Raw genomic sequence first — 25,599 nt, 5'->3', positions numbered from 1 at the left:
CATACTTCAAAGCCTGGCCCAGGAGACAGGGGTCTGCTTCTCCCCAGGAGGCCCTTGGCAGCATCCCTCGGGAGCAGATTTCGTGCCAAAGCCCCTTTGAAGTGGACCCTTTGAAAAGGGATTACAGCTTTCAAGCACCGCTCTTCCAAAAGAAACCCAATCCATTTTTGTTGGTTTGTTTTGCTTCTCTTGGGCCAGGAACACCTTTTGGGCTGTTTGATAACCAGAAGGAAAATAACAACAACCCGAAAAGTATGGGGAAAGGGGGATTTGGACACTCTTACATATGCAGAGTGCCTTGGACCGCAAGAAGATCAAACCAGTCCATACTCCAGGAAACAAAGCCAGACTACTCACTTGAGGGAATGATACTAAAGGCAAAACTGACATACTTTGGCCACATAATGAGAAGACAGGACACCCTGGAGAAGAGGCTGATGCTAGGGAAAGTGGAAGGCAAAAGGAAGAGGGGCTGACCAAGGGCAAGATGGAGGGATGATATTCTGGAGGTGACGGACTTGACCTTGGGGGAGCTAGGGGTGGCGACGGCCGACAGAAAGCTCTGCCGTGGGCTGGTCCATGAAGTCACGAAGAGTTGGAAAGGACTGAACGAATAAACAACAACACATATGCAGACTTATTTGTGAACAAGTCTCCTTGAATTCAGAGGCACATCGTCAGTTGCGTTTTCCGGTCAGTTTCCAATTTAAAGGGCTGGAACTAAACCGGACACTGGGGGACCTGTGGCATTCTAGATGTTGTTGGACTACAATTCACATCAACCCCAGGCAGCATGGCTGATGGACAGGGATAATGAGAGCTGGACGCCAAACAGCAAGTGGACGGCCGTGCGTTCCTCACTCTCAGGCCTACAATGGGTTCGAACCCTGGAAAATGGCCTTATCCCATCTCAAGCAACACAGCCCAAAAGTTCTTCTTCGGAGGCCCGGATCCAAGCGCCCACGCTCAGCAAAGAGCAGGACCTTCTCCGTGGTGGCACCCTGATTGTGGAACAGCCTTTGTAGACCATCCCAGTCTTTTTGGCAGCCTTTCTGTTAGTCAGTTAGTGCCTTCCGGACTGAACATGGGACTCGGATGCCAGGGCCAGGATCTCTTCTCGATCCTCCCAGAGTGCAGGACACGGAATAACGGCATCAGGGTGCGTGTTTGCTGTCTACATTTTACTGCAACGTTCCTCAAACCCAGTGCCCTCTGAACGTGTTTGGACTAGGACCCCAAAAATCCCAGCACTGGGAAGTGTAGTCCAAAGACACAGAGAGAGCAGCGGACTGGAGAAAGCATTTTTAATTGTACTGAAATGTCGAGTGTCGGGCCAGCTGCAGACCGTCTCTTCCGGAAGACCATAACCAGACAATCCGTTTCCCCCACCGGCTGAGAACTCTGGCCAAAAGTTGTGGAGGGCAGCTTTTTTTGCATGAGCAAAAATGACCAGTAAAGATTATTTGCAGTCACCTGGCAATGATGGGGCAGGTGAGAGAGGAGGACCCAGGGGGCGTGAGGTTATAGACAGGCAAAGTTGGGCAGCACACTTCAAGAAGGACGCAGACAAGCTGGAGCGTGTTCAGAGGAGGGCAACCAGGATGATCAGGGGTCTGGAAACAAAGCCCTATGAGGAGAGACTGAAAGAACTGGGCAGGTTTAGCCTGGAGAAGAGAAGACGGAGGGGAGACATGATAGCACTCTTCAAATACTTAAAAGGTCGTCACACAGAGGAGGGCCAGGATCTCTTCTCGATTCTCCCAGAGTGCAGGACACGGAATAACGGGCTCAAGTTACTGGAAGCCAGATTCCAGCTGGACATCAGGAAAAATGTCCTGACGGTTAGAGCAGTACAACAATGGAACCAATGACCTAGGGAGGTGGTGGGCTCTCCCACCCTAGAGGCCTCTAAGAGGCAGCTGGACAACCGTCTGTCAGGGATGCTTTAGGGTGGATTCCTGCATTGAGCAGGGGGTTGGACTGGATGGCCTTAGAGGCCCTTTCCAACTCTACTATTTTATGATGATCCTCCAAGAGTGAGACGATCACCAGTAGTGCAAAATGTGTGTGAATTCCCCATGCACCTCTTTCAGGACCGCACCCCATTTCGCTCCCGGCATTCCAGAGGTGGGCACAGCCAAAGACAAAAGGCAGAGTGCCAAAAATACCAGCATATATTGTAGCTGACAGCTCTTACCGCCAGCAATAGAGCGTTAGAGGACGCATCTCAACCTTTTGGGATGGAGGAGGTGGGGGGGAACCGAACAAAGGCTGGGAAATCATCCATTGATTGGTGGCTGGGGAAAATGGCAGGACCCTGGGCGCCTGGGACTCCCTGCCCGTGTTTTAGGGCAACCCAAGTTGTGTTTTTATATTGTATTTTATATCATGTTTTTATACTGTTTGTTTTATACTTTGAATGGTTTTAATTTTTGTGAAGCGGCCAGGGAGCTCCGGCTATTGGGCGGTATAAAAATGCAATAAATAAATGTCAATAAGATGCCACAGAACAACATTAGTATTGCAAAACAGACATGGGGGGAAAACAGTGTGTGTATTTAAAGAACGACCAATATGCAGACTTTATACAAAGCACTATGGCTGTGTTATATACAGAACAGAATGGGGGCGGCCCCCAAGTCCAGAGGCTGTTTCAAACGCAGCAGGGCAGAGCGACTCGCTTCACGTCCACGGCAGAATCTCCTTCCACGCCTCTGGCTTGGGCTGAAAGGCTCGTGAGTCCCGTTCCTTCCAGGAATTCCTCTTCGCTCGGTTCAGTCCAGAGTACCTAGATGACCCCCCCAGCCCACAAAGAAAGCAAACTTCTGAGACCATGGCAAGAGAGGAGGGCCACGAACAAACCCGAGCGGTTTTGGAATCAACCAACTGGCGTTTTGATGGGTTTACGTTCGGCACGGAAAGCGCAGAATGAAGTGGTAGAGTCTGAGCGAGGACTGTACCACTTCAGACTGCAAGTGGGAGATGCCATTTCTGAATGTTCCTAACCTATGGGGTGGGGGGGGGAAAGAAACTTTGGCAAATTATGATGAGATGTATCAGGAAGGAAGATCTTAGTCCAACCCACTAATTTCTTATTTCTTTGCTTTACGGACAAAGTCAACTTGCTGTAGTAGTTTACAACCATTAAAATCCAACATATAAAACATGTTCTGCACTTTTACGTCAAATCTCCATCTTAAGTTTTTACTGATCTGGAGTTCAACCATCTGGAAGAACAGTTTATTGTCTCAACCAAGGCAAAGACGAAGACTGGAATCTCACCTTCCAGAAATGCAAACTCGTCGATCGCTTCGATGGCGTTGTCTGCAGTAAGGACACCAATCCCCCAAAATAAAGGAAAGATAAATGCAATTAGAAGTAGTACTGGGGCGGGAATCAAAGAAATCCGAATTTCCAGGAGCGTTAAAAGTGACCTCAGGGTTCCACGGTAGTTGGAGAAGAATTCGCCAGCCTTGTAAATAAAACCCGCAAACTTTTTTGCTGTGTAAAAACGTAAGGAGAGCCGTGCTGGATCAAGCCAAAGCCTGTCTAGTTCTCACTGGGGCCAACTAGACGCCCCAATGAGAAAGCCAGACGTGAGAGCAATTACGGCATCCGCCCACCCATGTTCCCCAGCAACTAGGGTACATAGGTAAAGTTGCCTCTGATACAGGAGGCAGCATGGAGACATCAGGACTAGAAGCCATCGATAGCCTAGACTGCTTGTGGATAAATCAAGCAGAAGTGTGTTCTAAGTCGCCTTGGGTCATTTTTTAAGAGAAAGGCGACTAAGGGCACAATTCTAGGCAGGTTTAGAAAGGGAAAAAAATCCTAGAACTCCCAGCATTCCCTAGCCAGACTTTTTTCATGCACCCTAAGAATTTCCGTAGATACATAAATAAATGGTTTATATTGAATATGAGCCAACAGTGTGATGGGGTTGCAAACAAAGCATATGCCATTTTGGGCTGCATTTATAGGATAGCTTCCAAATCGCATGAGGTACTGGTTCCCCTCCATTCGGAACTGGTTAGGCCTCATCTAGAGTATTGCGTCCGGTTCTGGGCTCCACACTTCAAGGAGGCAGATAAGCTGGAGGGGGTTCAGAGGAGGGCAACCAGGATGATCAGGGGTCTGGAAACAAAGTCCTATGAAGAGAGACTGAAAGAACTGGGCAGGTTTAGCCTGGGGAAGAGAAGATTGAGGGGAGACCTGAGAGCACTCTTCAAATACTTAAAAGGTTGTCACACAGAGGAGGGCCAGGATCTCTTCTCGATCCTCCCAGAGTGCAGGACACGGAATCATGGGTTCAAGTGACAAGAAGCCAGATTCCGGCGGGACATCAGGAAAAACTTCCTGACTGTTAGAGCAGTACGACATGGAAGCAATTGCTTAGGGAGGTTGTGGGCTCACTAGAGGCCTTCAAGAGGCAGCTGGACAGCCGTCTGTCAGGGATGCTTTGAGGTGGATTCCTGCATTGAGCAGGGGGTTGGACTCGATGGCCTCAGAGGCTCCTTCCAACTCTACTATGATTCTAAGTAAGGGCCACTTTATTCACTTAGCGGGGACAGACTGTTATCCTCCACATAACCCATGCACTGCACCCTTGTCATCATTCCCCTGCAGAGGGGAGCAGGTCTCCAGGTATGCCGCACAGCAGGTAAGGGAGTGGGTGGACAAGACGGATGAAGAGACGCTGGCTAGCAGAAGGTGAAGTCACCTTCAGCATTAGCAGGAGCTGCAAAGGGTGACCGGGCAGCGGGCAGCCCTCCACATGCCTTGGCCTACAAGTCCCATCCGTCACCACGGGATCGATGGGAGTTGCAGGAGCCTGGAAATCCACCCTGTACTAAATTTTACCAAGTTGCCCGCTGCCACCCAGCCGGGCTGCGTCATTTGCTTGTTCAGAAGCAGCGTTACAAGGAAGATGGAGGAGAACCGTGTCCGTACCCAGGTCCTTTCTCTGCAGCGTCTTCCTTTTCCCTTGATGGGCGTAGACGAAGGCATCTTTGGCAATGGTCTCTACAAACAGCTCCTGTCGGGGACAGAAGGATGAAAGGAGGGATGGAGGAATGACAGACGGAGTGGGAGAAAACAGCGATCGAAAAGGTGCGATTTACAGAAATTCTAAAATTGAGATAAAAACAAGTATACAAAATTTTAAACTCTAAAACACAGATCATACACACATAAAACATTAAAAACCATTAAAAAAAACTAAATATGTGGGTGATTAAGATGTGCCGCCATATGCCTGGGCAAAGAGGAAAGTCTTAACCTGGCGCCGGAAAGACAGCAGCGTTGGTGCCAGGCGAGCCTCGTCAGGGAGATCGTTCCACAGTCTGGGGGCCACCACTGAAAAGGCCCTGTCCCTCATTACCACACTCTGAGCCTCTTATTGCAGAGAATAGTTGTTTTAAATAGATATTGTATACTTTTAGTGGTTTTAAATTTTGTATATCTGTTTTATCGGCCGTTGTTTTTAACTTTTGTAAACCGCCCAGAGAGCTTCGGCTATGGGGCGGTATATAAATGTAATTAATTAAATAAATAAAATTGCAAATATACCTTTTCGCTTCATTTACCCCCTTGTCTGATGAAGAGTTCTGGTTGCACTCAAAAGCTTGCACACTATTTTGCATTGGCCTAATAAAGAGATTATGCCACGGTGGAATTTTGGGTACTTTGTTTTTAATTAAATACTGTTGCTGATGCTCCTAGTCATCCTAATCATGGCTACAGGTCAACTTTCCTTTATTGCAAAATATACCTTCCGGCTTCATTGACTGATGAAGAGTTCTGTTGAACCCAAAAGCTTGCACACTATTTTGCATTGGCCTCATAATGAGATTATACCACGATGGAATTTTGGGTACTTTGTTTTTAATTAAATACTGTTGCTGCTGCTCCTAGTCATCCTAATCATGGCTACAGGTCAACTTTCCTTTATTGCAAAATACACCTTCCGGCTTCATTGACTGATGAAGAGTTCTGTTGAACCCAAAAGCTTGCACACTATTTTGCATTGGCCTCATAATGAGATTATACCACGATGGAATTTTGGGTACTTTCTTTGTAATTAAATACTGTTGCTGCTGCTCCTAGTCATCCTAATCATGGCTACAGGTCAACTTTCCTTTATTGCAAAATATACCATCCGGCTTCATTGACTGATGAAGAGTTCTGTTGAACCCAAAAGCTTGCACACTATTTTGCATTGGCCTAATAAAAGTATCACCTGCCCTAAGAGCATAATTTTTGGAATAATTACATGTTTCCAATTAAGTGTTGCTATCCATAACAATTACTGCTACTAACAACAAAATAATATTGCTGATTAATTATATTCCTAATAATAATATTGTTAATATCGCGCAGGACTTCCGACGAGCGCCTCCTAGTGGCGGCGGCGGCAAAAGGAGCCTGCCTCAGCCCCGCCCACCTGCCCGTCAGCAACGCGCCAAACTGATTGGCCGGGTAACTGGAGCGGCCACGCCCCTACCCGCCTCGAATTTGAAATTGCGGCCTCCTGATTGGCAGCGAGAGCTCCGCCTCCCGCCCTCGCGTCCCTGATTGGCCAGGCTGCCCGCGCGGCCCCGCCTCCTCCCCCCGCGCAGACTCAGTGGCTCACCGCAGCGCGCGCGATGACGAAGACGGCCTCCTGGCTGGCCAAGCTGACGTCAGGGTCGGCCTTGACCAGCGACTTCACCCGGGACAGCGGCAGTCGCGCCGGCCGGGGCACGGGCGCAGGGGGCACGGTCGGCGGCGCCGCTGGCTCGGGTTCCTCCCCGGGCGGCGATGCCGCCGCAACGTTCGCTTCAGCCGGGGCCGTTGGCGCCGCCATCTTGGCCCGCCGTAGTGCGCCTGCGCCGCCAGCGGCGGCCCAATCAAGGCTCAATAAAGGCTCAATGTCCCGCCCTCAAGCGTTGGGATGCCACGCCTCTTCCGCCTTGTCCGGCTGAGGCATGCTGGGAGTTGGAGTTTAGCCTGCCTTAGACGCCTCCTGCCTTTTCCTTGATGCCTGCAATGGATTTAACTCCATCCACGTCTATCAAGGGCTTTACAGGCCTGTTGGACTACAACTCCCAGCAGCCTCCAGCCCATATGATTAGCATTATTATAATTGCTAGAAATCTTATCAACGTTTTTGTTGTTATTGCTAACAATCCTTAATTGGGAACATGCAATTATTCCAAACTCTTTTAGGGTAGCTGCATTATTATTATTATTATTATTATTATTATTATTATTATTATTATTTTATATAGCACATTAGCTCCAGCCAAAACAATGTGCAGGCTTTTGAGTTTGACAGAACTCTTCATCAGCCAGTTCAGAAAATGAAGCCAAAAAGGGGATATTTGCAATAAAGTAATTTTTTTAATTTATTTATTGCATTTATATCCCACCTTTTCCCCCTCTAAGGAACCCAAGGCGGCGTACATAATCCTCCTTCTCTGCTCCATTTCTATCCTCACAACAACAACCCTGTGAGGTAGGCTGGCCTGAGAGTCTGTGACTTGCCCAGAATCACCCAGTGGGTTTCCATGGCCGAGTCGGGACTAGAACCCGGCAGAAACTGGTATATTCTATTATTTTGATTTGTTATTCATTTTCTACGTGGGGCGTAACTAATAGCAACACATTTATTTTAGAAAACAATTGGATTACCTGGCTCTTCCGTTATACTCACAGTAGGCTTACATAGGAAACTAAAAACAGCCACAACGCTGTCTTGAGAACAAACTATAGCAGCCTTTCTAACCAGGTGCCTTCCGGAGGTTTTCCACCTCAATTCCCATCGGCCCCAGGCAGCATAGCCAATGCTCAGAAATGCTGGGTTTTGTAGTAGCCCCAACACATCTGGAGGCCACCGTAACACACTGAAGTACTTAAAAGCACAGCAGATAATCTGGGATTATTGTTAATTCCTCCTGGAATAAACACGTTTCACAATGAAACCATATAACATCTACTCAGACATCAATTAATAGAAGTATAGCTTCCAAATCGCGTGAGGACCTCTGAGGTCCCAGTCTAACACTCTAACCCAGCCTTCCTCAAGCTAGGGCGCTCCAGATGTGTTGGACTGCATCTCCCAGAATGCCCCAGCCAGCAGCTGGCTGGGGCATTCTGGGAATTGCAGTCCAACACATCTGGAGCGCCCCAGGTTGAGGAAGGCTGCTCTAACCACTACACCACGCTGGCTCTCAGACAGGCTTGCCTCCCTGGCTTCTTCAATAGAGCTTTGATTTGGACAAAGTCAGCCCTGGAGTGTAGGAATTAATAATAAAAAACAAAACAAGATTATCTCTGGGCGTCCACAGAGTGCAACTCTTTCACAGATGTGTAGCCACAGGTTAATTCCACACATCTGTGAATGTGCACTTTGATCCAAATGCCATTCTGCTTTCTATTTGTTTAGGACTGAATAATAGGAGGAAAGGCAATTAGCAATATATGACAAGCTTAAAGTTGTTTATAATCGTTTTTAGATAAATGTACGTTTTTGTGGTTTTTACTTTCGTATGTTGCGTTTCATTGTTTAAGTCTTATGCAAACCGCAAAGAGAGGTTCGGCTATTGGGTGGTATAGAAATATAATAAATAATAATAATAATTCATAATAAGGGCTCACATGCTCTCATCTCTGGAAACCATTTTTAGAGTCCACCCCAGAAAACGTGAAGGTTGCCTCTGAGCATGTACAGAACGCTTGAATATGTCTTGCCGCCACTAGATCCCAGGGCTGGTTTGTGTTGATACAAGCCGGTCAATCTTTATAAAGCCATGTGAAGGCCCAGGCCGTAGCTAGACGTAAGGTTTATCCCAGGATCATCCCGGGTTCGTCCCTGCCTGAGCGCTGGACGCCCTGTGTGGCACTTAGATGAACAGGTTTGACCCCCGGACAATCCTGGGATAAACCTTAGGTCTAGCTTCGGCCCGAGTTGTTGGGTTTTGCCGCGTCAGAGGTAAGATGACTGCCGTCTTGCCTTTTCCAAAGTTAGGCTCGGATTAATGCGTCGCCGGACCTGTCACTTTCCATTAAGCTGAAAGGGGCTCAGATAGCGGGCGCGCCCTGGCGTGATCCTCCGCGGAGATTATTGAGGAGCGGAGGAGTGAGTCTGTTCCTCTCCTGCCTCATCCATCAAGGAGCTATGACACCCCTGGGACTAAAGGCCCCCCAATGACGCCCCACGGACTCCGGGATCCCAGCCTCGCTGCTGCGCTCTCCGCTTCGCGACCCGTCTTGTCAAGAGCCTGAAAGGCGCCATGTGGGAGCGGATGAAGAAAGCTCTCCTGAGCCCGTTCTCCGTCAGCTTCGCGGCCACCTGGAAGGTGATCAGGGCCTTCTGGCGCAAGAACGGCCTCTTGACCCTCTCCATGCTCTCCGTGATGTCCGGCTGCCTCGTAGGGTTCCTGCTGAGGGCGTTGGAGCTGTCCGATCTGGTAAGAGACAGGTAGAACAGCCCTCCAAAGCGCAAGGCAGCAGCTGGGGGCACGTTTCTAAAGCACCACTTGGCACGGAAATGGCCTGACCAGTGGCCAAGAGAAGGCGTTCTGCACATGCTTGGGAGATGTGCTTCATTTTGGATTTCAGTGCTGCAGGCATGCTAGTCTGCGCTGCCTGGAGATAATAAACTTAGCAGTGGGGTGTTAGGCCTAGAGAGAGAGAGAGAGAGAGTGTGTCTTTTGTGTGTTGTTTTTGTGTGTGAAAGGGAAATAATGTGTTTGGCTTGGGCGGTGTGTGTGTGTGTGTGTGTGTGTGTGAGACAGGGCATTTGTGCCGTTGGGAAATTTGCTTTAAAAATCCCCTGCCCTTCTGTGTCCACGTCAGGGCGGCCAGGTGTCCCGCCGTGACGCCCAACTGTTCGTACGGCTAGCGGAGTGTCAGCATGGCCTCGTGTCTTCTTTGGAGATGTCATTTCAATTAGGGGCCTTGGCGTCACAGCTGGGAGCGCAAAGCTAAGCCGGTTACTTAACCACGGCAAAACCAGAGGCCTCCCAGGAACGGAGGCCCCTCCGAGTCTCCCGTCAGCCATGTGCGTGCTCAAAATCTCCCCCCTCCGAACAGCCTGCAATAATGTCCCCGCTGCACTGCATGCCGTCTTCAATTTCACGAATCGGGAAACCGTCGGGGCGCAAGCTTCCTCGAAAACTTCCCCGTGAAAACTTAAAAAGGCCTGCTTCCTAGCCGTCGTCGTTCGGGGCCAGGGAGAGCTTATTCGTAGCTCTGCACCAAGTTCTTCATATATACAAAGGACACCTGCTGAAATTCCCTTTTCAATACAGCTGTTAATGATACAGGAGCCCTGTCCTCCTTCTCATAGGGCAGCCTTCCTCAACCTGGGGCGCTCCAGATGTGTTGGACTGCATCTCCCAGAATGCCCCAGCTGGGGCATTCTGGGAGTTGTAGTCCAACACATCTGGAGCGCCCCAGGTTGAGGAAGGCTGTCATAGGGTCACCTTATGGGGAGCATTTTTTGGCACTTGTCAAAGCCCTACGACCCTCATCAGCTGCAGGGCCTAGCAGTGATGTCAAAGTCTGGGGCATTTGCTGCACCTGGACTGCCTGGCTCAGAAGCGACGGCAAGCACACCAACGCTGTGAAATCCTGACAAGTTTGAGAGCGAAACTTCAGGGCGAATTCCCCCGTGGCTCTCGCACACAACGCCTTGGCTACCAGCTGCGCAGCGGTAATGACACGAGCCTTTGTGGCTTGACCTGTTTGCTTTCTCTCTCGTTTCCCCCCAGGAGAAGCAATACTTCTCTTTCCCCGGAGAACTTCTGATGAGGATGTTAAAGATGCTCATTTTGCCGTTGATTACCTCCAGGTGAGCCCGGGGGGCTGTTGGGAAAGGGGGCAGGTGGAGAGGGCAACGTGGCCACCAGCCAGCTCAGGTGCAGCTGGCAGGGAAGAGTTTTCGTCAGTTCGATCCGCCCTCCCCGGGTCCACAGGGCCAGAGAGACCTGTATAATTGCCGCTTTCAATACGTACAAAATTAAGCAAGAGCTGTTTTCTTTCTTCCTCCGTGTATTGCAAGAAAGGGCACGCCAGCCAGGCCTCCGGGGAAGGAAACTTTTGAACCTCTGTTCCCTGCACGCTCCTTTTCTTTTGGCACAAGGGCAATTATACTCGCGCAAAGTAAAGTTTTAGAGAGAGAGAGATCTCTCTCTCTTTCGGGGCGCCTGGGTAAACGCCGTCTTAGTGATCAGAGACAGCGTTATTCTGAGTGTCACATGAACCGGCCTTTGCTCACTGGGCCTGTTTCAGATGTGTTGGACTGCAACACCCATTGTCTCTAGCCAGCCTTGGCCCTGCTGGGTGGGGAGTGATGGTTGCTGTAGTCCAACACATGGAGGGTGGGGGGGGGGGGGAGAAAAGCAGAGGCACTTTTTTTTTTCACTTCAAAGTTCTTATAGGTGTTCTTTCTGTCTGGGAAAGGCGAATCAAGTTTATTTATTTATTCATTGATTTTATTCACTGCATTTCTGTACCACCCAATAGGCCAATCTGTGGGCAGTTTCCCCAAATTAAAACCATAAAGTACAACTTAAGTTTAAAACTTGAACCACAATATAAAAGTACAACCAGAATAAAAGCATGCAGAGATCTAAAATGCAGATTTAAAACAGGCAGAGTTAAAAGACTAGGATGGTAAAATCAATACTGGGAAAATACTGTGTCCTAACCATGGTGGCTACATAACCACGGTTTAAACACGTTGCTGCAAAGGGGTTAGCCATGGTCTAACCATGGCTTAGTGTGTTGTCTGAACAGGCCCTATGATGCTTCAAATACTTGAAAGGTTGTCACACAGAGGAGGGCCAGGATCTCTTCTCGATCCTCCCAGAGTGCAGGACACGGAATAACGGGCTCAAGTTAAAGGAAGCCAGATTCCGGCTGGACCTCAGGAAAAACTTCCTGGCTGTTAGAGCAGTACGACAACGGAACCCGTTATCTAGGGAGGTTGTGGGCTCTCCCACCCTAGAGGCCTTCAAGAGGCAGCTGGACAACCTTCTGTCAGGGATGCTTTAGGGTGGATTCCTGCATTGAGCAGGGGGTTGGACTAGATGGCCTTAGAGGCCCCTTCCCATTCTACTATTCTATGACTGTATGATTCAAGTACTAAAGCCTTAAACCTGGCCTGGTAGCGAATAAGTAGCTGAGCTATTCCTACGAGGGCTGAGCACTGAACAGCACCTGACCAACAAAAACGAAGACAGACTGATGAGGATGATGAGGAAGATGGAAATGATGTTTTATTACATTTCTATACCGCCCCAGAGCTGAAGCTCTCTGGGCTGTTTACAAAAGTTAAAGATCAGTTCCTTCCTCACCAACATGGCTTTAGTGGTGCACAGCAGCGTCCAAAGTGTGGCATCTCTCTCCGCTGGCTTTAATTCGTCGCCCTGTCAGTTTCCCCTTAACGAGATCAACCTCGTGGTGCAGAATGTGCGGCTGGAGCTTAGATCTCGCGAACGGGCCGCGGATTACCTGACACGGCCGGGATCATGCGTCACCCACCTGAGCTGCCAAAGCCGCCTTCTCGGCCCGGACGCGGCCCGATTTTAGCAGCACAGGTGGTTCTGGCCGCCGTTTGGAGATCATGGCAGGAAGTTGGGTTTGAAAGCCCCTGTCTTGCCGGAGTCGTTACGAAATCGTTGTTTCGAAAAACAACCGAGGACCGCGCCTCCGAAATCGCAGGGGGCCATTGAATGCTGGCAGATCAAAGCGGCATAAAAGCCAAGAACCTGGTTTCTGCAGGAGAGGAAAGTCGCGGTCAATCCCTAAAGGCTCCCAAGAGAATTGGCTAAAGAACCTTTCACAAGATGGGTGCTCCAGAGACAGCCCGTCACTACAGAAAAGGCCCGAAATTTGGACAGCTTCATCTGGGAGAGCCAATACTGGCTCTAGATGATTTTTTGGGTGGGGGGCAAAAAAGACGCCCCGAACAAGAAAGAGATCTTGGGGTTGTGGTGGACAGATCCATGACAATCTCAGCCTGGCGTGCGGCCACTGTAAAGAAGGCAAACTCCCTGTTAGGCATTGTAAGAAAAGGAATTGAGAATAAAACGGCCAGTATTGTACTGCCCTTATACAAATCGATGGTGCGACCAGACTTAGAATACTTTGTACAGTTCTGGTCACCACACCTAAAAAAGGATATTATGGAGCTGGAAAATGTGCAGAAAAGGGCAAGTAAAATGATGAAGGGGCTGGAGCGTCTCCCCTACAAGGGAAGGTTACGACATCTGGGATTGTTTAGCTTAGAGAAAAGGAGGCGGAGGGGAGACAGGATAGAGGTGTGCAAAATCATGTATGGTGCGGAGAATGTGGAGAGGGAGAAATTTTTCTCCCTCTTCCATCATACTAGAACCCCAAAGGGGTCATTATCCCATGAAGCTGATGGGTAGGAGATCCAGGACAAATAAAAGGAAGGACTTCTTCACACAGCGCAGACTTCTTCAAACTTCTTCAAACTTCTTCAAACACTTCTTCAAACTATGGAACTCATTACCACAAGACGTAGCGATGGCCACCCATTTGGATGGCTTTAAAAGGGGGTTGGATAAACTCCTGAAGGAGAAGGCTGTCAATGGCTACCAGCTCTGATGGTTGTGTGCGATCTCCAGTATTCCAGGTAGTAAGCCTGTGTGCCCCAGTTGCTGGGGAACATGGGTGGGAGGGTGCTGTTGCACCATGTCCTGCTTGTTCATCCCTGGCCGAAGGCTGGTTGGCCACTGTGCGAACAGAGTGCTGGACTAGATGGACCCTTGGTCTGATCCAGCATCAGGACTCTTCTGATGTTCTTAACCTTCCTTTGCTGATGACCCAAGTAGGTTTGGCTGACAATCAATGCCATGGAAGAGGCAGTATTGGGCTCTGTCCAACGTAGTTACCATCACCATGTCCTCTGCCTCTCTCTCCCTCCCTCCCTTCAGCTTGATGTCTGGTTTGGCCACCATGGACTCCAAAGTCTGTGGGAAAATGGGGGTCATCACCATCACCTATTACCTCTGGACGACCTTCTTGGCCGTGACGACTGGAATCGTCTTAGTCATCATTATCCACCCCGGGGCGGCTGCCCAGAAGGAAGAATACACGGTCAGCAAAGTGGTGCTCAGCTCCGCCGATGCCCTGCTGGACCTCATCAGGTACCCGCGCTCCTACCCTGCTTTTATTCAGGCCCGAGGGAAGCTGTTTACATACCCCCTGGGAGTTTTATGGTGCAATTTTAGCATTTAAATCATAAGGGGTTTGTCATTACGAATTATCAAATTATTTACACAGTGCCATCAGCGTCCAGTTCTGGGCACTTCAAGAAGGACGCAGACAAGCTGGAGCGTGTTCAGAGGAGGGCAACCAGGTTGATCAGGGGTCTGGAAACAAAGCCCTATGAGGAGAGACTGAAAGAACTGGGCAGGTTTAGCCTGGAGAAGAGAAGATGGAGGGGAGACATGATAGCACTCTTCAAAGACTTGAAAGGTTGTCACACAGAGGAGGGCCAGGATCTCTTCTCGATCCTCCCAGAGTGCAGGACACGGAATAACGGGCTCAAGGAAGCCAGATTCCAGCTGGACATCAGGAAAAACTTCCTGACTGTTAGAGCAGTACGACAATGGAATCAGTTACCTAGGGAGGTTGTGGGCTCTCCCACACTAGAGGCCTTCAAGAGGCAGATGGACAGCCGTCTGTCAGGGATGCTAGAAGGTGGATTCCTGCACTGAGCAGGGGGGTTGGACTGGATGGCCTTAGAGGCACCTTCCAATTCTACTATGATTCTATGATCAGAGTTACACAGACAAGGATTTTAATTCTCTCAAATAGGCCCTGGGTGTAGTTCTTATGTGAGCCTGTATTTTGTCCCGGTTTATGACCTGGAAACTGGTCATCCCTGGAGAATGGAATCAGGTAAATTCTCTCTCCGCCATCCCTTTGCACAGGGCAGGGCCTTCCTGCAGCCCTGTTTATTAGATACCCAAAAAATCCTGTTCCACCAGGAAAGGGAGAAGGCAAATACATTACTCACCATTGGCTGTCCTTGCTATGGTTGATGGGAGTTGTAGGCAAACGGGGGGTGGGGGTTGCATGTCCCACCGACCCCTCATGGACACAGATACAGGAAATGCTAAGTTTTGACATTTTTATTTAAACAAGCCTTCCTTGATTAACCAACCACTGTTTTATTGTTATAATCTGATTGTAAATATTTTGATTTTGTATATTTTGATTCTTCTTTGATTGTTCACCGCTTGGGAATCCTCTTTGATATAGAGCGGTGTATAGGAGCCTTACTTCTCGAGGCTTTTATTGTGCACTCGGGATTTCTCACTCACAGTAGTTTGCTGGTGCTTTACATGACGTTGTCATCCTCCAGGGTCTCTCTATGCTTTGCAACTTATTTTAGTGTTGTGGGTTTTTTTCTAACAAGGAAAATCTGGTATATCCATGAACGGCGGCATGAAACCCTTGTGTATTTCTGCAATTCCGCTCTACCACAGTGCCACCTAGTGGTTGTGTATGGAACATATAGAGAAAAAACCGGCTCAGAAAAACACACACACCCAAAAACATGTGTAAAGGAGCCAATTTAATCCCACAAAGAATCTGGATGCAGAAGCCTCAGTAAATTAATGGGTTTAAAGCCTCATGTAGGATTTTAGCCAAACAAATAAACAATATAAATGTTCTTAATCGGTTTTTTAAAGCCTCTGTGCAGCCTTTCTCAATTCTGTTTCGTTTTGTCTCCTGCAGAAATATGTTTCCTTCCAATCTCATCGAGGCATCATTCCAGCAGGTAAGCACGTGATAGGGACCTTCTCCCCAGGTGGGCTTGTGAGGTGTCAAGCCAGGTTGTCCAGTCAGAAGATGCGTTTCTCTCCTCTTTTAGAATCATAGAATAGCAGAGTTGGAAGGGGCCTACAAGGCCATCGAGTCCAACCCCCTGCTCAATGTAGGAATCCACCCTAAAGCATCCCTGACAGATGCTTGTCCAGCTGCCTCTTGAAGGCCTCTAGTGTGGGAGAGCTCACCACCTCCCTAGGTCATGGGTTCCATTGTCGTACTGCTCTAACAGTCAGGAAGTTTTTCCTGATGTCCAGCCGGAATCTGGCTTCCTTTAACTTCAGCCCGTTATTCCGTGTCCTGCACTCTGGTAGGATCGAGAAGAGATCCTGGCCCTCCTCTGTGTGACAACCTTTTAAGTATTTGAAGAGTGCTCTCATGTCTCCCCTCAATCTTCTCTTCTCCAGGCTAAACCTGCCCAGTTCTTTCAGTCTCTCTTCATAGGGCTTTGTTTCCAGACCCCTGATCACCCTCGTTGCCCTCCTCTGAACACGCTCCAGCTTGTCTGCGTCCTTCTTGAATTGTGAAGCCCAGAACTGGACTCCACAATAATCTAGAACCCTTCTTTAGAGAACGACAAGTTGGGGCATTCTGGGAGATGCAGTCCAACACATCGGGAGCGCCCCAGGTTGAGGAAGGCTGCTTTAGAGTAATGGTACAGTTGTGTACGGAAGCTTGCGCTGATGGAAAAGCTAACTTACACCTAACGTGTAGTAAAGGAGCATAACGAATTCTGAGGCCTTTGATACAACGCTCATGATTCAGAGCGCTCTCTCCCGAGAGATGTGCCTGGTGCCTAATGTGGTCACGTCCTTTCGTCAGCAGGCAATGCCCTTTTCTTATCGCAGGCTTTTTCAATGGTTGTATAGCCTTGCTGCCCCGTTTTGTGTCTTAAAAGTTGTTCCATCTCTGTGAAACTTTTAAAAATCCTTCCGTGGCTGTTGCTGGTTACGTTTTAATCTCTGCTAGTTTGAAATGAACGTTTTAGCCTTTGTTAGTTTTAGTGCGGTGTTTTTTTGATGTTCACGGTAGGTGTGTGGAAATGTAATTAAAAAGGAGGAGAAGAAAAGTACAAGTTAGAAGTCACTGTTGGTTGTTACGCTGAATGGCTGCAATAAGAGAGGAAAAAGAAATTTAGCATCCTCGGAGACAGTTCCTAGCCATGGATCAGTGCACAGAGTGCCCTCCTGTGGCATTTATTTCCTTGCTACTAAAAAAAATGGGAGCTATTTTCCAAGGTTTCTATTCTACCAACTGTCTCTGCAGAGGCCACCAGAGAGGGAGGAAGCAGCAGCCAGGCACCTCTCCATCGTGCCTGGGTCCAGCTCCAGCTCAGAGCCCCCTCCCTCCTGCTGTCAACTGTCTCTGCAGAGGCCACCAGTGAGGGAGGAAGCAGCAGCCAGGCACCTCTCCATCGTGCCTGGGTCCAGCTTCAGCTGAGAGCCCCCTCCCTCCTGCTGTCACCTGTAACTGCTGAACTTTCCAACTAAGATTGTAGTGCCTGAATTTGCTTTCCTTTTCCCCCTCCTCCTCCTCCCTCCCAATCCCCTTTCCTTTTGTGTCATGTCTTTTAGATTGTAAGCCTGTGGGCAGGGACTGCCAAGAAATACTTTTGTAAGCCGCCGTGAGAGCCTTTTTTGGCTGAATGGCGGCATAAAAATCCATAAATAAATAAATAAATAAAAGGTTAGGAATGCAAAACAGCAGCTCAGGCTAAATTGTGGCGAAAGCGGTTCTCACAGTGCTTTTTTTATTATTATTACAATATTATATTTTAATATAATCTTGCATTCGCGAATTTCAATTTGTATTGCCTCTCGCTCAACGCCTTGTGTGGGCTTGTTCTAGAAATGCAGCCTATATAAATACTCTTATTTCATTAACTAAATGAATGAATGAACTTCCGAGGGTTTGTGCAACTTGGCTTCGGATGTGAACTGTCGCAACTCCTCTGCTTTGCTTCTAGTACCGAACGGTTCTCGTCCCCGTGGTGAAGTCCCCGGGGATTCCAAATATGCCAAGGAAATCTCTGAGTTTCATCTACTTCGTGCCTGACACCGAAAACCCACAGATACAGCGACCGGTGCTCCTTGAAATCACACCGTCCCCGGAAATGACGTACCGGACCCTCCCTGGCAGCAATAATGAAATGAATGTCCTGGGAATAGTTATCTTCTCAGCCACGATTGGTACGTGACGATCCTGCAATGGGGAGTGTCAGGGGTCCTTCTACAACCTGGACCCCTCTCAGCAATTCCTTAAGGCTCTCTTGCCTCCTTACGGGTCCCACTTTCCGTCTTTCGCCTTCCTCCTCCCGATAACGTGGGTTTTAGGCTGTAGACGTGGGGTGAGTGACGCTCCAGATACCTGTGGCTGAACACAACAGTTTGCTAGAATATCAAAACAACTAAATTACAAGTGAAGGTATATAGTGAATAGAGTTGAGTGATACAAAGGCATCGAAAGAAAATAAAAGCTGCTTAGCACAAGTTCTTTCACCCTAGCTGCATTTAGGGTTCTCCAGCTGCTTCTTCCTCATGCTCTCGTCTTTCCCTGCTCTCTCCTCTCTGGCTTTCTCTCACTCTTTTATACCCTCTTCCTCCAAAACAGAAACTACTGCTTCAGCCTTGAAGAAATGAAACTTCCCTGGAGAAATGATATTTAACCAGGGAAATTAATCTTAACTGGAGAAATGAAGCGACTCCTCTAGAAAAGCTCTGGGCCTCTAAGGCCTGGTCTTTTTGCGTTGCCTCTATAGGCCTCAAAGCTTCACAGGGAGTATCCGCACCCACTCCCATACATATAGATTTGGTGGAGAAGGATTTAGAGATACAGCATTTTTCTCCACATGGAAAGTGATGTTCTGGGTGATCATGTATTTATTTATTAATCTTTATCTTAAGAAATGTTAAAAGAATCATTTCACAGTTCCTCCAAAACCAACAGTTCTATATTTTATTATTTATTTTATTTTATTTATTACATTTCTATACCGCCCAATAGCCGGAGCTCTCTGGGCGGTTCACAAAAATTAGAACCATTCATAATATAAAACAACAGTATAAAACCATAATATAAAATACAATAAAAAAAGCTCAACCAGATAAAAACAGCAGCAATGCAAAATTACAAATTTAAAAACACCATGTTAAAATGTATTTATAGATTGTTAAAATGTTGGGAGAATAAAAAGGTCTATAAACATACTTTGCTACATAACACACATGCATGCACCAGCAAAGCTTCCCGGGGAGGGGGGGAGTATGGGAGTTGTAGTCCATACAACCACATTGGGGAAGGCTGATACGCACCATTCATTGATGACATAAAAAAAACACATCACAACGCCGATAATATATCGAAACTAAGAAATGGTGCCTGAGTTTTGCTTTTTTCCTCCTCCCTCCCAAACTGTTTTCCTTTTGTGTCGTGTCTTTTAGATTATAAACCAGAGGGAGAGGATTGTGATATTATTTATCTTTGTAAGCCATTCTGGGAGCCTTTTTTTTTTAAACCACCCACTCGGCTGTAGCCTTGCTGTGTCGTAATTACGGCGAACAGTGTATCATTACCCGAGCGGGACTTGATCCGCTAACCGGTCCCTGTCTCCGACTCCAGGCCTCCTTCTGGGGAAGATGGGCGAGCGCGGGGCTCCCCTGGTGAACGTCTGCCAATGCCTGAACGAGGCCGTGATGAAGATCGTCGCCATGGCCGTCTGGTTAGTCCGGTGCCGCTTTGATGAGACACCTTGTGGGTGGGTGGGTGTCTTGTTGCATCAAAGCAGAACACAGAGGCACTTTCTAGGTGATATTCGAAGGCATTTGACCTGCTGTAGCCTTCCCAGCTCACTGGTGTCAGACAAAGAACCCAAAAAGGGGGAGGAGGAAGAGGAGGCGGCCATGACATTATGGTAGAGTGTAGAGCAGCCTTCCTCAACCTGGGGCGCTCCAGATGTGTTGGACTACAACTCCCAGAATGCCCCAGCCAGCGGCTGGGGCATTCTGGGAGTTGTAGTCCAACACATCTGGAGCGCCCCAGGTTGAGGAAGGCTGGTGTAGAGAACGTGGAGAGGGAGACATTTTTCTCCCTCTCTCAAAATACTAGAACCAGTCTATCCTGGGGACAAATGCCAGGGAAGAAGGCGGAGATGGGGCCTTGGTTAGAAAGACGGAGTTTACAGCCCTGTCCGGCGCCTTTGGCCTCCGCAACGTCACACAGGTGTTGGGTTACGCCGGCATCTTAAGCATCACCTGTCTCTTCCATATCGCTCTACTCCCTTTTGAATGACGCAGGGAATTCCCAGTCATGTATACGGTACACGAAGAGCCCAAAATGTATCTTAGGTCACCGAGGCGGGTTGATTTTAGGTCCTTATTCAGTTTTCCGTTTCAAACTTTGGCCGAGATCAGGGAACCGGAACAGCCATTCTTAGCCTTGTTCCTTTATACAGGCTTCCCCTGCCTCGGCCAAACACCACACACTTTTCACCTCCATGCCGGATGTCGGAATCCGGCCATTTCCCCACCCTCGCAAGCCCTCCTTTGTCCCCACCGCGAGACTCCCAGGTAGTGAGAACGGGCGTCCCCTGATCGCCGGCTGCTTCTGTCCTGGGCTTGCCTTTTGCAGGTATTTCCCTTTCGGCATCGTCTTCTTGATCGCCGGGAAGATCTTGGAGATGGAAGACCCCTACGTGATCGGGAAGAAGCTGGGCCTCTACGCCATGACGGTCGTGACCGGCTTAGCCATCCATGGCCTTTTTTTCTTGCCTGCGCTGTTTGTGCTCATCACCAGGAAGAACCCGTTCTCCTTCATCCGGGGGATCCTGCAAGCCCTGTTGATCGCTCTGGCGACGTCGTCCAGGTAGGGTGGACGGGCGATGCTGACGCGTAACCCGACGGAGGGCACCGCCGGTGTCCCACGCGAACTCTCGACACGTCCCACGCTCCCCTCACCATCCTGTCGTGACCTCTATCTCTGGGGTCTTCCAGTGTGCAGCAAAGGGTTCTGCTGAAGACAAGGCACAGGTTAAGTCCCTGAGGTTAGACAGCTGGTGCCTTATTCAGGGCCCTCACGGCCAGAGGACGCAGCCCTGCTGTCATTCTCTGGCGCGAAGGCTGAGTTACTGGTAGAATCGCCATCCCCCCAGCTTTGCAGAAGACTCACGTTGCTGAATCAGGTGAGGGCTCCATTAAGAGTCCAGCCAGTTCCTCCAAGAGGTTGGAGCTGACCATACTCCAAGGCTTGTCAGCTTACCTGTTGTGGCAACACCCACCCCTATTGTCCTAGTAGGAAAGAAGCTATGCAGGGTTCTTACATTTGATGTTACCCAGGGCCAGAGCTACTCAGGGTCCTATTTTTGGAGTTGTCCAGGGCTGGAGCTGTCCAGCATCTTATATTTAGAGCTATCCAGGACCAGAGCTATCCAGGGTCCTAGTTTCCAAGTTATCTGCAGCCAGAGCTGTCCAGGGTCCTGATTCTCCTTCCCTCCTTGAACTTACTACCAGTTTCCCCCTAAGAACCCTGAAGGATCCCAGAACGGGACAGCTAGCTGGTGGGGGAAATGGAATTTCCCCAGGAACTAAAAATAAGCAGCCAGAATTTCAGAGTTTGGACATCCTTAAGAGCAATCAATCGGGACACTGACGGATCTGACCAGAGTGGGTAGGATCGATCCTATTCCTGTAGCAAATGTGCCACCTTGTGGAAAGGCGGCTGGGCACACACATGGACCCTCCTTCAGTAATATTTAACAGCTACCCCATGGTTGGACTCAGAACATAGCGTCACGTGCTAAGCTGGAGGGGGTTCAGAGGAGGGCAACAAGGAGGATCAGGGGCCTGGAATCAAAGCCCTATGAGGAGAGACTGAAAGAACTGGGCATGTTTAGCCTGGAGAAGAGAAGACTGAGGGGAGACATGAGAGCACTCTTCAAAGACTGGAAAGGTTGTCACACAGAGGAGGGCCAGGATCTCTTCTCCATCCTCCCAGAGTGCAGGAGACGGAATAACGGGCTCAAGTTAAAGGAAGCCAGATTCCGGCTGGACATCAGGAAAAACGTCCTGACTGTTAGAGCAGTACGACAATGGAACCAGTTACCTAGGGAGGTTGTGGGCTCTCCCACACTAGAGGCAGCTGGACAACCACTTGTCAGGGATGCTTTAGGGTGGATTCCTGCATTGAGCAGGGGGTTGGACTGGATGGCCTTTTAGGACCCTTCCAACTCTATGATTCTATGACTCTTTATGGCTCACATTTCTTTGTAACCACCGTGAGAACTTCCGCTTCCGATAACGAGTGTGGCTTTTCTCTCGCAGCTCAGCCACGCTGCCCATCACCCTGAAGTGTCTCCTCGAGAACAACGGGATTGACCGGCGGATCGCCCGGTTTGTCCTCCCAGTGGGTGCCACCATCAACATGGACGGGACGGCCCTGTACGAGGCTGTGGCAGCCATATTCATCGCACAAGTCAACGAGTACGACCTGGACTTGGGACAAATCGTAACCATCAGGTAAATCTCCTCTCTTTCCTTTCCTGGCCTGAAGCAGAAGTGGAACGGTGGCCGGTCAGGTGTGAATTTGCTTGGAACCGTACTCAGGAATTTGTGCTGTGATGAACGGGCTCAAGTTACAGGAAGCCAAATTCCAGCTAGACATCAGGAAAAACTTCCTGACTGTTAGAGCAGTACGACAATGGAACCAGTGACCTAGGGAGGTTGTGGGCTCTCCCACACTAGAGGCCTTCAAGAGGCAGCTGGACAAGCATCTGTCAGGGATGCGTTAGGGTGGATTCCTGCATTGAGCAGGGGGTTGGACTGGATGGCCTTAGAGGCCCCTTCCAACTCTACTATTCTATGATTCAGCTACCATGAAGGCCAGGGCTTTTGACTACCAACAGACTCGCTTTGCACACAGTGTGTCCTTCCTAGCTGATCAAAGATGCTTCTTTTTGTACTGTGAGAAGCCCATTTTCCTACTAAGGCCCTTACTGTCTCCTTCTGGGTGGAGGGAGATGCGTGTGTGTGTGTGTGGGTCTTCTGCCAGCTTGAACTAGATAGTGAGACTTGCTCTATTAAACCCTAAGCGAATTGGCTTGGGGCCCGTTCTCACCTGAGAGGGGGAGTGCGTGCCCACCTGCTCAGGTAATCTGCCCCGGGCGACATCCGTCTGTCACTCCTTCCCTGGAAACCAGGGTGACTGAGAGCGAAGGAGGTGGAAGCTTTGCTTTTATTCACCCTGCACCCACTTTCCCTCAATAAACTCTTGTCGTTCCTCCACCCAAGTGGACTTGAGTCATTTTGGTATCCTCGAACCTGCTTAGTGTGGGTCCCGGTTGGACCAGGCCCCAGAGCTTGAGACGGATGCTAAAAACGACCGAAGGCTCTAACATTCATCCACGTGATGCTGTGATAGGTGGGACGGTCCTTTCTCCGTGGCAACAGCGTCCTGGTCTCTTCCTTCTCCGCAGCATCACGGCCACGGCGGCAAGCATCGGAGCGGCTGGCATCCCTCAGTCCGGCCTCGTCACGATGGTAATCGTGTTAACCTCTGTCGGGCTGCCCACAGAAGACATCACGCTGATCATTGCCATCGACTGGGCCTTGTGAGTTGCACACACACACACACACATACACACACACACACACACACGCACAACACGCACCAATTCCTGTCGCCACATTTGGGTGTCCCGGAGTTTCCAAAGTCCCTGCGGGTCGTGGAGTCTGGATATGAGCCAAGGAGGGCTGAGCAGAGACTCAGGGCCTTGCTAGACCTACCAGTTAATGCGGAGAGGAGAAGCAACGAGGCCGCGCTACAGCTAGCGTGGGCCGTCGCCCTTTTCTACACGTAAGACGCGACGGGGAAAGGAAAGCCCCGTCGCGTCCTGCATTTCAAAAAAACCTTAAAGGGCCATGTGCGCAGGAGTGCACCAATGAAAAGGTAAGTCCTTGTTTTTTTTAAAAAAAGGGTTCCCCGTTCTCCCGTACCCCCGATTCCCCCACACACAATGTATGATGCCCCCCCGCTCGCCCTCCTTTGCTCGCCCATCCGTCCGCTCACCCTCCCACTCACCCCGCTCGCCCGTCCATTGCATTTCTATACTTCTCAATAGCCAAGGCTCTCTGGGCGGTTCACAAACACGCCAGTCTTCATCTGGCTTCTAAAAGAGTATAGTGTAGGTGCCAGGCGAACTTCTACATAGCCGGGGTGCCACTGCAGAGAAGGCCCTGCTCCTGGTAGTCACCTGCCTCAATTCCTTTGGCAGGGGCTCACGGAGAAGGACCCCTGAGGATGACCTTAGGGTCCAGGCAGGTACATATGGGAGGAGGCGTTCCTTCAGATAGCCTGGCCCCAAGCCGTTTAGGGCTTTGAATGTTAAACTTAAGAAGAGCTATGCTGGATCAGACCAAGGCGAACCTCTCTGGGGAGCTCATTCCACAGCCAAGGTGCCACAGCAGAGAAGGCCCTGCTCCTGGTAGCCACCTGCCTCACCTCCTTTGGCAGGGGCTCGCGGAGAAGGACCCCTGAGGATGACCTTAGGGTCCGGGCAGGTACATACGGGAGGAGGCGTTCCTTCAGATAGCCTGGCCCCAAGCCGTTTAGGGCTTTGAATGTTAAACTTAAGAAGAGCTATGTTGGATCAGACCAAGGCGAACCTCTCTGGGGAGCTCATTCCACAGCCGGGGTGCCACAGCAGAGAAGGCCCTGCTCCTGGTAGCCACCTGCCTCACCTCCTTTGGATGAGGATGACCCACAGGCACATATGGGAGGAGGCGTTTCTTCAGATAGCCTGGCCCCAAGCCATTTCGGGCTTTAAATGTTAGCACTAGCACTTTGATTCGGGCCTGGACCTGGACCGGCTGCCTGAGAAGCTGGAAAAGGACTGGCGTGATGTGGTCTCGTTGGCCAGGGGAACTGGTAAGTGGTCCATGGGAAACAGGGTCTTGAATGGAAAAGAGCCAATGGAATATGCCCAGGAAGGGCCTGGTTTCCAGAAACACAGAAGGTGACCCATCCCTGCTCAGATGCATTCTCTGAGAGCAGCTTTGTCCGTTCAGATGTGAGCAGACGAAGTTCCGCTTCGTCCTGTTAACGGAGCGACGCGGAACGGGCGGTGTGGATCATTCCCCCGGCCTTACCTGAAGCGCCCTGCCTTGAAGCGGCTTCTAACTGTCCTCTTCGCTCTCCTCCCCTAGGGACCGGCTGCGCACCATGACCAACGTGCTGGGCGATGCGCTGGCCGCAGGAATCATAGCGCACATCTGTCAAAATGATTTTGCTCCCAAACCGCCCGAGGTATGTCGGAAGTCACTTGCGGAGGGTTTGAATCTGAAGTCAAGGGATGGCTGGCTGAGCTGGGGGTGAGGATTTGGAGCGCGTGGATCTCAACCCCTGTTTTTCTCCTCACCCTCAGGAAGACCCCGAGAACAACAAAGCCATGCCGGCCTTAGCAGAGGCTTCCGTCTCCCAGCCCAAAGACCACGTGATGGAGATAATCGGAGAAGTTTTAGCCGAACGGACAAAATACAACATCTGTCAGGTGTGACGCTCGTGGCTTCTTCGCGCATGGGAAGAGAACTGGTGCAGAGACGAGGGCTGGCCCTCCGAGCGTCCTGTCGCACAAAAGCCTCGTCGCGCACAAATTCAATGGCGAGATTTGCTCTGTAGACAAGCCAGGAGCGGCGCGGGGCGCTGCAGAATGACGGCCTCCTCTGGCGGGGACGAAAGGGGTCCCGTTTGCCAACCGCGTGC

The 25,599-nt window shown here is 49.8% G+C and overlaps 2 protein-coding genes across 2 annotated transcripts; one reads left to right on the top strand and one right to left on the bottom strand.

Moving 5' to 3' along the window:
- Positions 1 to 2,539: 2,539 nt before the first annotated feature.
- Positions 2,540 to 6,844, bottom strand: POLE4 (DNA polymerase epsilon 4, accessory subunit). Its single transcript, XM_063147295.1, has 4 exons — positions 6,632 to 6,844; positions 4,951 to 5,035; positions 3,283 to 3,324; positions 2,540 to 2,788 (listed from the first exon to the last, which is right to left on the bottom strand). Exons 1-4 carry the CDS (start codon positions 6,842 to 6,844, stop codon positions 2,775 to 2,777), a joined length of 354 nt encoding a protein of 117 aa, XP_063003365.1. The 3' UTR covers positions 2,540 to 2,774.
- A 2,428-nt stretch (positions 6,845 to 9,272) lies between these two features.
- LOC134413233 (excitatory amino acid transporter 5-like) lies at positions 9,273 to 25,393 on the top strand. The gene is made up of 11 exons (XM_063147367.1): positions 9,273 to 9,449; positions 10,755 to 10,834; positions 13,947 to 14,159; positions 15,760 to 15,802; positions 17,816 to 18,038; positions 19,468 to 19,567; positions 20,476 to 20,709; positions 22,164 to 22,358; positions 23,315 to 23,449; positions 25,044 to 25,143; positions 25,262 to 25,393. The coding sequence occupies exons 1-11, from the start codon at positions 9,273 to 9,275 to the stop codon at positions 25,391 to 25,393; spliced, it is 1,632 nt and encodes a 543-aa protein (XP_063003437.1).
- Positions 25,394 to 25,599: the final 206 nt, after the last annotated feature.

Source organism: Elgaria multicarinata, chromosome 23, assembly GCF_023053635.1.
Source record: "Elgaria multicarinata webbii isolate HBS135686 ecotype San Diego chromosome 23, rElgMul1.1.pri, whole genome shotgun sequence".
NCBI lineage: Eukaryota > Metazoa > Chordata > Lepidosauria > Squamata > Anguidae > Elgaria > Elgaria multicarinata.
Note: the sequence above shows the minus strand (reverse complement) of the source record. Positions and strands in the feature narration are given on the sequence as shown.

Excerpts from the sequence above, each read along its gene's own strand:
- POLE4 (XM_063147295.1), bottom strand. The coding sequence starts at position 6,844 with ATGGCGGCGCCAACGGCCCCGGCTGAAGCGAACGTTGCGGCGGCATCG. Across the intron at positions 5,036-6,631 it reads TCGTCATCGCGCGCGCTGCG|GAGCTGTTTGTAGAGACCAT; the intron begins GTGAGCCACTGA and ends TGTCCCCGACAG. Across the intron at positions 3,325-4,950 it reads GCTGCAGAGAAAGGACCTGG|ACAACGCCATCGAAGCGATC; the intron begins GTACGGACACGG and ends TCCTTACTGCAG.
- LOC134413233 (XM_063147367.1), top strand. The coding sequence starts at position 9,273 with ATGTGGGAGCGGATGAAGAAAGCTCTCCTGAGCCCGTTCTCCGTCAGC. Across the intron at positions 14,160-15,759 it reads GCCCTGCTGGACCTCATCAG|AAATATGTTTCCTTCCAATC; the intron begins GTACCCGCGCTC and ends TGTCTCCTGCAG. Across the intron at positions 23,450-25,043 it reads ATTGCCATCGACTGGGCCTT|GGACCGGCTGCGCACCATGA; the intron begins GTGAGTTGCACA and ends CTCCTCCCCTAG.